The sequence below is a fragment of the Echiichthys vipera genome (assembly GCF_963691815.1).
Source record: "Echiichthys vipera genome assembly, chromosome: 2".
NCBI classification, from domain to species: domain Eukaryota; kingdom Metazoa; phylum Chordata; class Actinopteri; order Perciformes; family Trachinidae; genus Echiichthys; species Echiichthys vipera.
The window spans coordinates 24,850,686-24,869,132 of NC_139827.1; the positions used below are offsets into that span (position 1 = coordinate 24,850,686).

The 18,447-nt window shown below is 39.7% G+C and overlaps 1 protein-coding gene across 1 annotated transcript in view; it reads left to right on the plus strand.

The window, feature by feature from the left end:
• Positions 1-4,591: 4,591 nt before the first annotated feature.
• hap1 (huntingtin associated protein 1) overlaps positions 4,592-18,447 on the plus strand; it is a gene marked incomplete at its 5' end in the record, with an annotated part of 28,614 nt that continues 14,758 nt past the window's right edge. The window contains 3 exon segments of the mRNA XM_083926685.1: positions 4,592-4,608; positions 6,254-6,558; positions 6,662-6,850. Coding sequence (XP_083782811.1) covers positions 4,592-4,608; positions 6,254-6,558; positions 6,662-6,850 — 511 coding nt within the window.

Sequence of the window (18,447 nt, forward strand, 5' to 3'; positions counted from 1 at the left end):
TCTTTACCCTTCTATAATTAGTCAATTAATCACATACAAATTTGATAATAAACTGTTACATAGTGTTAATGTGAAACTGTCACTTATCACTGGTTCAAGCTTCTCCAGGTTTACTGCTTTTCATATTATTGTAATCTCAGTATCTTTGGGTTTTGCACTGTTGGTCAGACCAAACAAAAAGCAATTTGAAGACATCTCCTTGTGCTCTAAGACATTGTGATGATGTTTCTTTCATCTACTCCTTCCTGTCATTCTTCTGGTTTTATCCAAGCCGTCTGTCCATTTCCCAAGCTTTTTCAGCTCTCTTAAATGTGGCAAACTTCAATATTTATTTTGCATCGGGCATCATATCCTGTCTTTTGTCATGATGTAGGCTTTGTGTTTGCATTGTGCTGACCTCAGCCTGATATAAAAATATTATTATTAGTACAACAGATATCAGCAATAATAAACTTGTCCTTTTGTGAAAACTTTGCAAAGAACGTTGTTAATGGTTAACTGAACAGTTCTCGTCATTCAACGCGTTGAATGCTGCTTCAGAACAACTGTCATTTACAATAATACGTGCATGATGTCATTCATGGGTTTATAATTTTTTTTGCTGCGTGTAGCTGGTTAGTGATAACATGGAAAATTAAGTAGCGGTTATGACTGATAAAGGATTTTAATTGTTAACCAAGAAATGTAAAAAAAAAAAACTTGTCCCTTCTCTTTGATGGACAAACTATGGACACTGTTTCGACACAAATTTTGGCCTTTTTGTACTTCTGTACCCGCCATTTATTGGCTGATATATATATATATATATATATATATACTCATACGATATATCTGCAATAAGCTATTATCGGATGATTTATCGGCAAGGCTCTAGTTAAGGATGACTCTCACTGGACTTGAAGAAAGCAAGCTAACAGTTTTAAAGGGATTCAGAGTTGTAAAACATAACAGTATACAACATTAGAAGGATTTGTGGCTATCTGGTTATTTGATATAGAAAAATAATAAGTGTTGCACACTGTAGCTCCGTATGCCTACTCTTTCATTCAGGTTATGTTTCGGCCCTCAGGCCTCCTTTAGGATTTTGAAGAAAGCTGAAACATCAATCTGAAAAAAATAGTAATGTATCCGGAGCCAGAGTGTGCAACACCTTTTTATCTAGTTATTCGATCTTATAATGTGTGTGATGATTTCTAATTAAACTTTATAATATTTCTATTAACAGTCTGATGACATGTAACTACTAAATACTTTTTTAAACCCACTTATAATGTATTCTTGCCTGCCTTGTGTGGATTCAAATAGAATAGAGGATCAATGTGATGTTTAGTTCTGCGTGAGTGTTGAGGATATTGTAACACAAGTAGCAGAATATGGTTGGCAACACGGATACACATGCAGTACTTGTTAAACATCATTGCAGTTTGATTGCTCCATAAATGTCTTGTGATGTAGAGAGTGTGTATGTGCAAGCAGGTTGCAGGTGTTCTGAATTGTTTGTGGACTTAATGGTGTGTTCAGATCGTGAACTAATGCACGTCCGCTTTTCTCTGAAATGTAACAGACTGCAGACGCACTTGGTCATCTTATCCTCTTAGCTGATTAGGTTCAAATACTGAAGCCTGATGTTGGGATCTTGGAAATTTCCACAGATGAGTCTGATGATGTTGATAAAAAAAGGGAATTGGGTCTTTTAAAGAACTTGACTGGTTTAAGTTTTGGTGATTTTCTGTTGTGCTAGCTTTGCAATGACACACAGTATTATGGTTACTATATATTATGACATGAGATATTTTTCAAAAGCAGTTTACGCTAAACCGTGCAGTAGAGCAGAATAATGCAGAGCCTCATAGCAAAGCCTAGACATCTCTCTAATGACGTTTAATCATTAAATGGCTGCAATTATCCAGACCATGAGTGCGTTATTCTCTATGGTCCTGAAGCCTTTGTTGTGGGGTGCATGCTGGGTTTAAGTGAGTTTATTTGCACTCCAAGGCATTTAAAGCAATTTAACATAAGCCCCTAGTTAATGTTACTGTTAATCTGTTCTTGAAGATTTTTAAGAACCAAACAAATTCAAAGGCAGTTTAATTTTTTACTGTTTCAAGTCTCCTGTTAACAACCGTAACTTAAAAAAGCAAACATTTACTGCCTGATCTTTTAAGTTAAGATGAAAAAAAACCCAGAAAATCTGTTACTTTCCTTCTTATTTCCTTAAACCTACATCTATTTAAAAAAAAAAAAATCATAATAATCACGCAGGGACTCTACCTTTATAATTTGGTTCAAGAACTTGTGAAAGGTAATTTAAAGCTTGGTCACTTGAATAAGTAGGAACTACTACATATACTATGATTAAGCCAGATTCAAAAGTTGCCGTTAAATTAATTGGTTTCAGCTTTTTGGATCAAGCTACAGTAAGTACTTGTGAAAAAGTACTTCTCCTTTGTATGACATGCATTTATTAGCTTTAAGAAGCATTTGCTAAACTGCGTTCACCAGTGTTCTACTACATTTCTTCTTGAGTTAAGATGTGGTGTTGTAGTTCATATTTTTTCTGATTTCTATATGTTTAAGTTGACCAATACTGCTACAACGTCTCAATCACAGGACTTCATTTGGGCTTTGTGCCATTAAATTAACTACTTTTCTCTGAGCAGCGATAAATTCAGAGGTCAAAATAAAAGCTTTTTTGACCAGTGTGCAGAACTTTACTTGCTCAATCTGCTGGTGTGCTATGGTAGATTAGTACCCATGTGTCAAATGTACCCCTCCGTTTCAGCCCCTTCAGTGTAGCTGTCCTCTCTCTCTCCCTCCCCCTCCTCCTTCCGTCTCTTTTTTCACTCCTGTGTGCCTCTGCTCACGTACACACCCTCCTGTGAGGGCATTGTTTGCACAGAGTACCAACGTAGAGCTTTTCAAACACCCTTTACCTCTGTTGAGTTCAGCTCAGTTCCAGTCCAGGCTCCAAGGTCAAAGGCAGGATTCGCAGTTTCAGTTCAGACGTGACTTCAAGCCAGTACCATAAAACACCAGCCTTTATTACTGTAGTTCATGTGATCATTTTATTAGATTAATGTCACATTGATTCTATATATAATCCACTTTCAAAAAACCCTGATGGCATGATTTTAAGTCTGTTTTGGCCAGTCACTCTGTTGCTGTGTGAGCTTGGTGTGGTAATCTTCTCTGTGGCTCAGGTCTGTATGAATGATGCTCTAGTTGATTACTCAGCTGACAGTTTTTTCTCCTTCTCTGGCACCCTGCCTGGCACAGTAAAAAGATGAGAATACAAAGGAGGGTGAGATGGCTAATAACCATGTCCCAGAGTGTCACCCCTAAGCATCTGACAGGGTCTTGCTTGGCTGCATGCTTAACAAAACAACAGAACAAAACACTCACTGCTCAATTGGAACCGACAGAGTTTTAATTGGAAAAGCCTGGACATGGCTGTTTTTTCTCTCGACGTGCATACACAGCTCTTAGTTTTGTGTGCATGTGAAATTAAAATATTTTTATACCCACAGAGGTTCACTATGTTCAGTGAATGTTATCCTTTCAACCTTCCTTCCAACACATGGAAATGTGGTTGGTCTGATGGGGGTGAATTTAAAAAGTGAAGTGTGTGCAGGTGGTGTGACATCTATAAGAGAGAGGGAGAGAGAAAGAGAGAGAGAGGGAGGGAGAAAGAGAGAGGGAGAGAGAAAGAGAGAGAGAGAGATGCTGGCCACAAATCAAAACACTCAGCTGATTGGATGAACTGTGCTGTGAAAGAGCAGAGGAGGGAAACAGACCAGCAAGGAAAAAGGCCAATAAAGGGATTCTGGTGGCAGTCATAGTGATTCTGGGGCTGTGTAATCAGATGGTTGTGTTATGATGTGTTCATGGCTACGGTCTTCAGCTGTGCGTGTCATGTGTATGTGCACATGCTCGACTCGTACTTAACATGATAGTCTCGTAGCTGTTGCTTTAATTGGGCCTAACCATTTGCCCTCTGGCCAGCATGTTTTATTGACTGCAATAACTGGGTCGAGGCATCAAGTGTCCTTTTGTTACCAGCCTGGGTAAAGCATGGAGACATCATGTGATGTAAATTTATGAGCGGAGCATTATCCTATCCTTAATACACAGCTTTTTGAACTGTATGAGAATATTTTTAATACCGGTATTAAAATATGTAAGATTCAATATGTCATTATTAATATAATTAATAAAAAGTCTGTTTAAAATCTTTGTCATGAACATGCCTTTGTGTATTTAGACTCAATGGTTATGCCCACTTCCAGCACTCTTTTTTTATGCTTGTTCTTGTATATTACTACAGAGTAATGTTTACCTTTTATAGAAAAGTTGTGTTGTGCTGACAGTTATACAGTGAAGTAGGGTTGAAGGATTTGATAAAAATATCTAATTGTGATGAGTTTGACTGAATTGGATACGCTTCATTACATTGGAAGGAATGATTTTACATCATTATTTTAATGTCCATTGAAAAATATGTTAAAATGATCATGGTGTTCTGATCTTTTTTGGCACACTCTTCAAAACTGTAGCCAGAGGCATTAACAGTTCTGTGTGTACTCCATGTAGCATGCTCTGCCTCATGCTGTATGTGTAAAAGGGGTTACACAGTTATGAGGAACCTGATCTGTGTGTGGCTTTAGGCATCGGTAACTCTATCTGCGTGACCCTATAACATAGACAGGAGGCCAGGCCCCGCTTGGCTTCTAGAGAAAGGCTCTGTGATCAAAAGGTTTGATGCTGGGGGAGTTCAGGTCTTTTGGAAAATATATGACTCAATTACTTACATGATTAGATGTAATAGAAACAGTCATCATTGAAGTTGCTGTGTTTTTTGTTGTTTTTTTAAATTTTTATAATAATGATATAATGCCGAAAACACACCAAGCAGTAGCAAAGTGTCGCCTTTTACAACAGTAAGAACTTTCTGCGGCCGGCAGGCGTGTTCACGTGTTTCAGAAATTCTTTGTAACACATGTCAACTTGGAGTCACAGGACTCTGTTTACTGATTGTTTGCGGGTATTGTGTTCAACACTTTGCCACCAAAAGTTCATTAAGTTCAGATAATTTGGCTGTAATTCAAACAGTTGCAGCACAGAGCGGCCACCGCAGCTTTCCATAGACATAAAATGGCAACTTTTGTCGCTAATGGGTGTGTTTTCTGTGTAACTTTTTCTTTGCTACAGTAGTTACCGTATTTTCCGCACTATAAGGCGCACCACATTATAAGGCGCACCTTCAATGTATGGCTTATTTTGGCGCATAGAATAGACGCTACAGTCGAGGCTGGGGTTACGTTATGCATCCATTAGATGTAGCTGCGCCAAAGGGAATGTCAACAAAACAGTCAGGGGAGGTCATCTTGTTGCTTCCTACAATTCCGCACCATTAATTCGTTAATGTTAAACTCTCTCGCTGCTGCTCTATTCCCGTGTTCTACTGCGTGACTAATCGCCTTGAGTTTAAACTCTGCGTCGTAAGCGTGTCTCTTAATAGGAGCCATTTTGGGGGCTTTACACAAACACACGAATGGAAATGAAACGGTTCGCTCCGCGCAGTCATATATCTCAACATGCACCGCGCGTTACTTCTTCTACGGGGAAAATAGAGCCAGCGGCTGCTTACCGTAGTTGTGAGACCTGTTGTGGCTCAATATTGGTCCATATATAAGGAGCACCAGATCATAAGGCGCACTGATGTCTTTTGAGAAATTTGAAGGTTTTTAGGTGAGCCTTATAGTGCGGAAAATACGGTACTATTTTATCACAGTTATACAGTATGTTAGAGTAGGGCTGCAATCGTAAATGAGAAAAATACAAAAAAATTCTGTATGACCTAAAATTTCCAAATCAGATGAGGCTGAGGTTATTAGTATGAGACATATTATATACTTTGTTTGTTGGACAAACTGTGGGTCTATATAATTGCCATGATAAAACAAAAACTTTCATGACATTCCCTCAGAGTAAATGTTATACATTAGAATGGTTTATTTGTCATCACACCATATTTCAGTCAATGCTGTATGATTGCAATGTTCAGTAAAATAATTACGTGTCATCAGTGCTATATTAAAAATATTTCAGCACATAGTGCCTTAACATTCTAATGTGTCTACTCTATGTTTTCACTGTCTTCCTCTTTGTATTTTCCTCTCTCTCTAGTCATTACTTTCTCAGCCAATCAGAGCCAGATGCCCTCGTTGCCTGCGTCGTCTCCCTGAGCCACCAGGGGGCATCGGTGCCACAGCGGGACACCAAGCCCTGGGCTTACCTTCACCCTGAACCCTCCAGTCTCAGTCAAGCTGTCCCAGCCTGCCTCCTCTCCCTCCTCTTCCTCTCATCCTGCACCGCTTTCTCCTCCCTCCTGGCCCCCAGAGGCTCACCTGGACTCTCAGTCAGACTTCTCCCTCAATGAGGGGCGGGGGGAGGCGCCGGGGGCCCTGGATGTGGACCCCCAGCCCCTTCATCTTGATTCACCTGTCAACCTCAGGGACCTGGGACAACGACACTGCCACGATGTGTCAACTTTAACAGGTAATATGCAAAGGAGGAATATCTTTTCTATATATTAAATAATGAGTGCATTATGTAGATATATAAACAAAAACTTCTCTCACTCATCAACCCCCCCACACAGACCTTTGTTCAGACCTGCCCGAGTTGGAGATAGTGAGCCTGCTATCAGAGGGTCAACCCAACTACACTCTTCGAGCAGACAGTGTGTTTGGATACGACAATGACGACTGGCTGCACACCCCTCTGCTGCCACCAACAGTCGTCCTGGGACTCACACATGAGCAGATTGAAGAGACGTTTAAGTACTTCTGTGAGTACTGTTTTATTTACACCTAACATACAGTATATTGTGTAGTGATGGAGTTACCAGTGATAATTTTTTTCCAAATGACCTTTTGACCTTTGATGTGAAATACAAACGACCTTGACATATTTTCCCCTTTTAGCAGAATAGTAACTTGTGCAGCTAGACTGGTAATGTGAGACTAAGTAAGAAATGATTAGACCCATTCACGTTCATTGGTTTGTGATTAATCAGGCTGATTACCGGCTTTTTATATATTTTTTTTAAGATTATTTTTTTGGCAGTTTTTCAAGCCTTTTATTATATAGGATGGACAGTAAATGGGGGGAGAGAGAGAGGGGAACATGCAACAAAGGGCTGCAGGTCGGAGTCGAACCCCCAGTCGCTGCCTCGAGGACCTTTAGATTCTTTACATGGGGCAACTGCCTGATTAACGCCATTTTGAGATAATCAGCATTGGCTAATGTCTGAGCTCACAATAATAATAACAGTAATAATAAATATCATTCATTCATTCATTCATCTTCAACCGCTTATCCCGGGGTCGGGGTCGCGGGGGTGCTGGAGCCGATCCCAGCTGACATCGGGCGTAAGGCGGGGTACACCCTGGACAGGACGCCAGTCTATCACAGGGCACATAGAGACGAACAGAGACAGACAACCATTCACACCTACGGGCAATTTCAGACTCATCAATTAACCTAACACATGCATGTCTTTGGATTGTGGGAGGAAACCGGAGTACCCGGAGAAAACCCACGCAGACACGGGGAGAACATGCAAACTCCGCACAGAAAGACCGAGGTCGGGATGCGAACCTGTGACCTTCTTGCTGTGAGGCGACAGTGCTAACCACTACACCACCGTGTAGCCCTAATAATAAATATAATAATTATAATAATAATAATGTCTCCATGCAGCCTTGTCAGTGTGGCTGCTGTAGAACAAAGTTTGCGTTCCCACTTATGACGTTTCAATTCTACGAGCAGACGTCAGCGTCAAGGTAGCAAGTCTTCGACCAGCTAATCTAGCTTACAGGGCTTGAAAACTATTTTGTAGGCATCCCCAGCCCACCATCTCTGCTGCCGATGAGAAAAACATTTATCAGATTTGTCATTTGGGATGGTTGTGGGACCTTAAACAAATAGCTGTGAAGCTTTTTATGGGCCATCTAAATATCGACATTGACCATTGACAAACCCATATCAGTCGACCAGTGCATTGGTTTCTTTTTGCCGTATTGCTGCCTTCATACTGGGTTTCATGTTCAGAGATGTCTTACTGCTGCTGTGTGTTCATTTTGTAACCTTTTGTTTTTACGAGTTCAGTCTTTGCATAGGTCATAGTGGTGTAAGGTCTGTTAAAAATTGACAGCAGTTTATATTTGGCAAATGTGTGATTAAACATGAACATAAACATAAAGAGGGCGTTCTTATCTTGGAGATTGTTTCCACCCAGTTGAGTGAAAATGTCCGCTTGTTTGGAACTCAGAAAACCAGTCTTGGTTTTTCCTTAAAATGGATATGAAGAGGACAGGGCTTCTAACTTTATTTAATATACTGGATGCATCGACTGAATGTAAGAGAAGATCTTTGCTAATAGTGAGTTGCAGAACAGTTCTTGTTTTTTATAAAGCTTTAAAGGTACATCTTGTTTGTGATCTTTATGAATATAAATGATGAAATAAGGGAAAAAGATCACTTTTTGTGTTAGGAAATGGTGGTGGGCATCTTCAATATTTTCTGGTATTTTCAGACTAAATGATTGATTGGCAGATTAATTGACATTAAAAATAATTGCATGGTCACTACTATTCTGAACATGTTTGCTTGATCTGTAAGACAATAATGCATTTTTCTATTTCACCCAGAAATGAGAATGAACTTAAGGGTGTGTGTTTGTAATGACCTGAGGGTGCGAAGCCTAAAATCCCCTCTCCTCCACACACACTTCCACATTTGTAAGCCACAGATGTCACCAAGCCGATTAACCTGCCGTCACTTTGTGTCCTAAGCAGTTTCCACTGGAGCGCTGCAGACGGCATAACCCAGTGGCAACTCTGACATCATGATGACATTCTTGGCAATTGTCAGTATGATTAGATGCAAAGGTTGCCTAGACTAGTGGGGTGATGGGAGGTTGTGTGCATCCACACATTAACTACTATATGGCTTTCTATTGTACGGAAACTACTGTATATGCATGAGGAGTACTTTTGTTTGTTTACTTTTGTTATGTACTTCAAAACATTGTGAGTCTTAGATGTTCTGCTCTGTAATCATTTGATCTGTATAACATTTTAAAGTCACATATTAAGGATCCTTTTTAAGAGATGTACACAGCGGAGATCAAAAAAAGAGAACAAAGTAGGAATTCTTTATTCTTTCTGATATTTTTTATTGTTCATACTTTGTTAGAATATCGGATATTGCCTTACCACTGCTGTTATAGCATTTTTTTTTAAATAATGAAGGAACTTCAACAAAAACTTTTATTTGTGAAGGAAAACAGTGAGCTAAATTAGAGAACACTTTCAGATACATCTCAGTTATTGGTGTTAATCTGGCACCTGGTGACACTTAATTGTTGGACACACCTTATTTATCTGGTAGCTTTTTGTAAGATGGCAAACCGCTCCAAGGAGACTGAAACCCAGAGACAGCAGGTTGTCCAGATAAAGGCCAAAGGGATGACCCTCTCAGCCATCAGTGTCATGGTTTGGGGGATGTTTTCTGCAGCAGGAGTTCGACCTCTTGTACAACTACATTGCAATGCAAATGTCTATGTTTACCTCCTTTGGCAATATGCAATACCTTCACTGCAATTGCCTCTTAATCAGCAATTTTAAATCAACAATGCCCCCTATTACACTGCAAAAAGGATCAAGCAGTTCTTTGAAGCTAAGAATATTGAAACAATGAAAAGGCCAGTCCAGAGTCCAGATCTAAACCACGTAGAGAATCTCTGGAAAAAAATCTCTGGGCACAGATGTGCTGAAGTCATTCAAAGCAAGGGTTTCTACACTTCCTATTCATTTTTGAATCCTATATCCCGAAAAAAACACTGTTTAAATCTTCTCTTCTGACACAGTGGTTACTGTTCTCTTATTTTGCTCACTGTTTTTTTTTTCACAAAATAAAGGTTTTTGTTGAAATGCCTTGGTTATTTAGAAAAACAAAGTTTGTACAGCAGTGGTATAGCCACAGCTGATATTCTATCAAATTATGAACAGTAAAAAATAACAATATTGCAGAATAAATCAAGTATTTAGTACTTCGTTCTCTAATTTTTATATATATATATATGTTCAGTCTCACCTAAGAACAGTTTGACAATAATGATGCAAAGCCAGTAAATCTGTGGTTTGGTCGGCGACATATCATTCAGCACACAGTGTGAATGTGAAAATATCTGAGATATTTACTTTGCAATGATATCTGGAAAGGTTAAGAAACTCTGCTCTGTGGTAATGCTTTGTAACAGAAAGTTGTGCTCACCCAGTTTAACCTCCCTCATAATCTACTGTACACTTTATTTACTTTACTGCACTGCCATTTACATTCTTATTTTTCAGTAAATGCTTATCTGAACTTTATTCCAAGGTATACCTTCCTTCTGATGACCTTGCTTTTTAGTGATAGGATTTCATGAGAGTGTAAGGCTGCGCCCTAATAATGCTAGATAGGCTGTACCCAGCTGGTGCCAAGTCACCAGGACAGACTAACTTGGTCCTTGCAGATTGTGCCATGCTGTGCCATGCTGCAGTGCCGTGACTCTTTTTGACAGCTGACATATGGTGTTGTTTGTTTTAGTGTTCTTTACTCTAGCTTTCTGGTTCCTTCTCTGCACCATCTGTCTGTGTTTTAATTCCAGTCTTGCATTGCGTCCGTGTCCTACCCCTGACCTGGCAGTACCCTCAGCTACGGAGTATTGTGACAGTTGTTTGGGTTGGTCTGGCCCACCACTGCTCTCATCAACCTCCAGTCAGAGCAAGCAGCTGTTTTTTTTTTAGTGAAGATGCTCTGATAAAACCACCGTTACGCGTTACGTTTCCAGCACCAAATTGCAGACTGACATAGTTAGCCTTTAGCTGATGAACCCGATAGCATTTAGCAGCTAAAGAGGCTCATTGGCATTTCCATTACAGTCGAATACTGGGTATAAGGCAGGCCTCCCTTGCTGAAACATTCCTAATTTGAATGTGAGCTGCCCCTAAAGGCTGTTCGCCCCCGCCTCCCCCTCACGCGGGATGTGCCGTGTGATGTACTTGACGTCACAACAACATGCAATATTTTTAAAAGCTGGCGAAGTAGAGAGAAGATACTTTTATCCAGTGGTGTAGTGCTATTTTTTTTTTTTTTTGATTAACGGAGCACAGAAAATTATCTGTGCACGTGCTTCTGGTGCTGCACATGCTGTGGCCCTTTGCTCCTTATCCAAGCCAACCCCCCAACCACCCCCCCCCCCTCTCTCTGTCTCTTGCATTTTTCTGTCAACCTCCAGCTGTCCTGTCGAGATAAAGGCACAAAAGGCTAAACAACTGATTACTGCTTTCTATTTCCACTTTGCAGTGTAATCTGGTTTGCACCAGATTATTGCTGTGTTTTCACTGTTCACAACTTCTTTACAACTTCTCAATTTTAGTAGTTGCACACAGGGAGATTTGTTTGTAAAAAATGATTGACTGCAAAAAGAATGACTTATGTTATTTAAAAAGCAAACAAATTTTGTCTCATGTAGCGTGTGAGACTTTAAAATACCTGTAACTTTATGTGATTATAGATGGTCAAGTGAATAAAAACAAGAAGTTACATTTAATTGGAAAACACACCGGTATTCCAAGTAAGATCAATGACATGCGAAACCACTGATCCACAACAGGATGGGAAATACCCAGGGATCAACTCGGACATGCAGTGCAACAGAGAGAGCTCTCTTGTCTGGTTATATTATAAGCTATTTCTGAAGCATGTGTTGTTCTTGTAGTGAGGGGTTGGCAGACTGCAGGGAGAACATGTCTGATCTTCAGTTAATTATGTTTATATATTAAATCAAAAAATATGAGCACTACGTGACTGTTGTGCAGGACTGTTATTTCACTGTGGGTCAAAACAATGTGGCAATAACCTTTAAGGGTGTTCCCTTAGAGAAATATTGACCAGTGATATCAGCTCTGTCTGCAGAGATTTGTACCAGTGATATGGTGCCTAATATACCTTCACATTGAGTTACAGGAATGGGTTGAGTCGATTTTATCAAGATTTTATATGAACTGTACTTTATTGCTTGTGTTTTGTATCGAATCGCCCCTTGTAAATATGTTAATAACGTTACAAAGGGCTAATCCCAATCATCCAGGTGATCTAATTCCAAGAGAAGGGTGAATCAATGCAATGTTGGTGTTCTTCCTCGGAGATGAATCAAAGGTCTTTGCTTGTTATTGTGGGCAAAGTAGAGACTTTACTTCCTTATTAGTTGTGTTGTTGTAGCACTGACCCATTTCTTTAACTGGTTGGGCCATCCCTGTAAAGGGTGATATGATTTTCACCTAAACCATATAGTTTTAAGCTAGCTGTGCTGCCCTCAAAGATTTTTTTCTGCAAACAATAAATGTTTGCAAAGATGAGGCGCTGGAAGAAACGGGACATCACATATTCTAAAGGCTGTGTCTGCTGTCTCTTGCGTGCTGCATTTGACCTGGGGAGAGTCAGTTTGTGGGTGAAAAATGAATGAGGAGGTTAATATTTAATTGTAAGGAACCTGCTGTGTCTAGGGTAGCAACTGTAAGGGCATAGGACAGACAGAGACAAGACATTGAGTATGATGACCGGTTGTAGAATGACTGAATCGTCGCAGCACAGTAAAGTTTACTGGGAAATTCATTTGGAATTCCTTTGTAGGATCATAATCGGATTAAAAATTAAGCTGCTACATAAAAAAAATATCTTTGGTGTCGTCCTAATAATCCTGGAAAAATAAGAATATTTACTCACAGAAAACAACCTACTAATGCTCAGCATGACAAGAAGTAGAAGTACAGTATATTATTATGAATTCAAGTATTACATAAACATAATTATTTTACTATAGGGAGAAATATATAATATAGATAAAAGAATAGTTCGGGGGAAATTATATTTTTTTCCCTGAATAATCCCAGTCAAAAGCTATAAAATCTCAGACTGTATTCCCTCTGTTGCTCCCATCAGACCCCTGTAGAGTGGGTGTGTCTCCGTCTGCACCAGTATTACGCAGAGCCCTCTCTCTATCTGTTGTTACGTATGTGCACAGAACAAGAGCAGCCATTGGCCGGGCAGGAACCTACCATCTCCCTCAGTTCCACAGGGGTGGGTGGGCTTAATGCAGTATCCTTTTAGACTGCATCAGCCTTCCCTTCCTGGATTATTTTTTCAATTATTGCCAAATGATATTTATCTTTTTGAGCTTGGAGAGGGCCAGTGTGATCTTTATCAGCTTTTGTGGCTCATGGTGAAGAATTTTCTTCCTCCTTCACCCCTCCTCCTCTTCCTCCCCTCTTTTCTTACCCGGTAGTCCAACGTGGCCAGGTGAACGAAGGCAGGCATGACGCCAGATGGCCCTTACAGTCTGAGGGATTATATATTAACTGCCAGCAGCTCAGATTCTCTTGCACACAGGAACACAGGTGTATACACCCACTCACGTAGGCAGGTGGATGCTGTTTTCTTCAACACACAGACCAGCAGGATGATGCATGAGACACAACTGGTGTGTGACAGCACAGTGTTCACACAGTAGAATCAGAATAAGAAGGGATTTAACCGAAGGACGGAGGAGCAGAGGGTATTATTTCTCCGGTTACCATGGAGGTATGGAGCTCCTCTGCATCTGAGGAGGAAGACGAGAAGAGCACTTGCAGTCTTGTGGATGGAGTAGCTGAGGAGGAGAAGAAATGCGCCAACAGCAATAATAATAATAACAACAACAAGGACATCTTTTGTCAGGAGGTGACACAAGGTGAGATATGTGCGTGATGAGGTGAGAAAAGGACAGGTGCCATGCACAAGAGACTGGTCAGTGATCCGTAGAACCCATGCTTAGAAGAGAGGGTTAAGGAAAATTAGATGTAAAGCATAAAGTATCAAGTGTTGGGGTTAATGATTATTCTGAACTGCAAGTCAAATATTGCTGTCTAGTGTGTTTTGTCCTGCATTGCGTTGTCACAGTGTGTGTTATCTAAGCGCTTTAATACTTTACAGTGCACTGCATGCACTGCAGGGTGCAGTGATGTCATTGAAGGTGCACCAAGCATATGATGATTAAATTCAACAAAATGCTTGTTTTTGCTCCTCATTTCATGAGCCTCCATTAGTTCAACATGAAAGTGTCCTGAGATATGTAAAGTTTTGTAAATTTCTTCACTTTGCTCGCAGTACGGTGAAGGTCACTGAGCCTGTGTGTATGTGTGTGTGTGTGTGCGCGCTTCCATGCACACTGCAGCAGTGCAATCAAGCCCTGTGTACATTGTCACTGACAACGCTGCCATTTGTTTTCTCCTATACTGCTGTTGTTATATGGAGGTCAGAGCCTTAGAATCAGGGAAAAGTTTTTTGATGCTATAATTTAGTTTTTGTTTTGTTTTTCTTCTCGGACGTGATTTGAATCTCCCAGGCAAATTGTTCTTTTGGAAACTGAGAATTAAATTGGCCAAATGAAATTGTGAGAATGACCTGCATGCTCTTCGTAACTAACGACCGCTGTTAACTGTTCCCAAACCCTCGACATTGTTGTCTGTGGTTGGGTAGAGAAAAGTGTGCAGGTACATTAACTGTGTTGCTGCCCTAGTTTCACTCCAGTACATTTCCCTGTAATAAAATGCTGGACTTTTGATAAATGTGCCAAATTTAGCTCATTAAAGGGAGTTACTTGCCTTGTAGTGATGTATCGCTTGTATTGACACAATTTAATCATGTTGCAGTATTTTTCAAATTGATGTATATGTTTATAATAACAAACATTATTGTACATCTAAGGTTAAAAATGTTTTGCAGACACTGATTTTCTGCTTTAACAAAGCAGGTAATGTGAGCGTCTTGGAGTCTCCTCTATTCCTCATCTGTATCGAGCACTCTTTGTCTAAACAGGCATGTGGCTGGCACCCGCGCGAATACTGCCACATGGACATTCCTCCAGAAAAACAGGACATTTAAACAAGCACATTTCTGGCCTCTCTGTTATGCAATAGGATACATCAGTTGGATATATTTTCAGTGCACATCTGTCTGTGTTTGTGTCTATGTAGCCAGGATCTGTTTGGCTGTAATCCAGCTGTTTACGCTATTAGTGATGGATCAAACTAGTGCAGGGTGATGTGGCGATGCGTAATGTTAAAATGATGTATAAAAAATGTGTCTATACCGTTTCTATTGCAGTGCTGAAAACCAGCTGCGTTATGGCAATATTTTTGTCATTTCGACAACTCTTCATGCTCTGGTCCTTGCACATTATGTTCATTTGCATTAAAGTTCATAATAAAATGAGAAAACACTTTTCCTTTAACTCTTTAACTGCGCTCTAAAATATGTCCAGACAGATTAACAGTAGGAAGTTCATTGAGACAAATTTTAGCTCTTGATAGTCTTGTCAAGTCTGCACCTTCACAACAATAGAGATCAATAGGGGATCAAAGTGATTCTTAATCGTGGAGCTCATCCATGCCTGTCTGATCCCCACAACATAGTACCAGACGTCATAAGTATACCTAAGTCAGCAGGGTTCATCCATAGGTACCGTATTAGGCTAGCAGCCTGGAATTAGCTCAAACCCTAAAACCTCTAGCTGGCAGGGCAGCAACTCATTCCTTGATGTGCTCTACGCTGCGGCAGTCTGGTCAAAAGGAAATAGATCAGGTATTTCGGCCGGGCAGACTTTGTGGGTGTACAGTAAAGGTATTGAAAGATGCATTCATTCAATAAAAAAACAAGCCATTCAATAAACATTAACCTTTTGCACAAGTGTTGCAATCCACTTAAAGTAAAATAGGATTTGAGGAAGTTGACCCATTATCTGATTAACCTTTGTTAATCTATAGAATGTATTTTGGTATTTACACTATTAGTCATTTAGTGCTCAAGAAAAGTAATATATAAATGTAATAATTTATTAATTAGGCTGTAGTTTACTGTTTATTAATAAGGTTGTTTGGTATAGCCTCTGACTCTTAGTAATTTAGTTAATCTTAATGACAATCAGCAAGATTGTGTTATCAGTAATAGACATGTTGACACAGGGTTGCAACAGTGTGAGATTTTCACATCATGATAACCTGAGAAAATATCACGGATCATTATCAGTTACAATAATCTTTAAATAAAGTATGCATAAAAAGTGTTCCTTTTAGAAATAATTAAAGTATTTTTTCCAGTACTGTATATAAGCAAATGTACATGGTATAATAACCTTCAATTTCCTAACTGTGGTATACCGTGAAAACCAGTATGCTGCTGCAACTCTAGGTGGCACAGTTGTTGATTAGGGTGTTTATTGGGAGTAGACCAGGGCTGCTAGATCATGGCAAAAATCCTCATTCTGATTATTTTGGTCTATAATGAGATCAAGATGATAAAAATGATAAGTCACTGATTTTAGAAAGATCATGCATTTATTGAACTTTGAAAAAAACAAAACTTGTTTATCTAACTGGATTTTAAAAAAACTTTAAAGTACTCCGTAAGACTTGAGATATGTTGTTTCTAGCGGCCTCTTTGGTGGTAACATGTAATTTCAGGCGAGCCTGTTCTTTCAAAGCCCTCCATCTTGTCATGTTTGTGGTCTCTATGCATGAAACGTTATTTTGTTGCTGTTTTGTAAACTTTATTGACACACATTCACCTCTCTACTTCAGGTCTGTCCCCTATATTTTACCCTCTTAAATCCATACACACACACACACACACACACACACACACACACACACACACACACACACACACACACACACACACACACACACACACACACACACACACACGTTCCTATTACACTGCCCTTACTACAAGCTTGTCTCAGAAGTTGGAAATTCCCAATTTCCAATTACAAGTGAACGCAGCATAATTGTTAGGGACGATCTCGACCAGCAGACTAGCAGGGTCACTAACATGGTGGCCTATTTACATCTAGCCCAGGAATGCCGCCACAGACGCACAGATATTTTAATACTCAGCAAAAAGGCAAGAAGTACTTTCAACATCACCATTGTTTTAACTCACTCTTTGATGGATAATAACTTAACAGACAATTGAATATATGAAAATATTACATGGTAAAACTTAAAATTTAATTTAACTGAAAAACAATTTACATTTACAATTTACATTTGAATAAATAATATAAAAATAATACATTTGATCAACATAAATATGGTTAACCACTGTATATTTTACAGTTGCACTGTGCACTGCTACAGCCTACTGAAATCTCCTAAAGATATTCAATTCCTTGTGAATATTCGTGATGGGTTAAAATGCCAATAATCTTTGCATAAGGGCCCAGCCACATATGCACGAATGAAGGCAAGTGACCATCGCCTGCTAAGGGGGTTATGGCAGGTCTGACACAGCGACAATCTCCTCCATCTTGGCTCACTCTGAAAACTAGTGGAGACACTACGCACACACACACACACACACACACACACACACACACACACACACACACACACACACACACACACACACACACACACAGCCACGCACTATGCGGCGGCTGTGTTTAGAGGAAGAGCGGGTCGTCCTCCATTCGAGAGACCGCTCGTTCAATCCCCGGCTCCTCTGGTCCGCATGTTGAAGTGTCCTTTGGCAAGACACTGAGCCCCAAATTGCGCATGGGTGTGTGAATGTGGTGTAAATGGTTAGATTAGATGGTTTGTAGATGTCCACTGCCATCAGAGTTAATGGGTGAATGTCACAAGTAGTGCGAAAGCACCTTGAGCTATATAAGTACAAGACCATTTACCATTTTACCATCTCTTCAATTACATAGAATGGAAGTGAACAGGAGGTGGATGATGGCCGATGTTCATTTCTTCTGTGACCGTACCTTTACTCTTTAATCTACTTTGTGAAGATGGAAACCTGATCTCAACCTAAGTGTAAAGTGTATTATTCGTGGTCAGCTTCAGTGTATTGTGCAGTGTGATAGTCAAGCCCAAGGTCAGGTTGCTTCCATTAGGCTGATTAGACACTGATACCACTATCCAATCACTGTGTTTCCAGGCCAAAATAAATCTAATTACTTTGCTGTTTGCCAACTTCTCTTCTGTGCAGCTAAGCTTTTTTTCTACCAAAGTAAGATTATACTGTACAACAGATTTTGGTTTGCAGTGTCATTCAGAATTGCTCGCTATTCCTGGCAAATGTTGTAAGTCCCTAAACTGACAAATTGTCTGTTAAAAGCACAAAACCTACAACTTCAGGTAGTATTACAAAAGTATCACATAATTAAAGCGCTGTACTGTACTTAATGATAATAGTTCATTATTTAAGTCCATTGCAAAATTCTGATGAAATTAATTTATTAACCAATTACAAACAATGATAACTTGTTAGTGTTTGGCTCATGGAGAG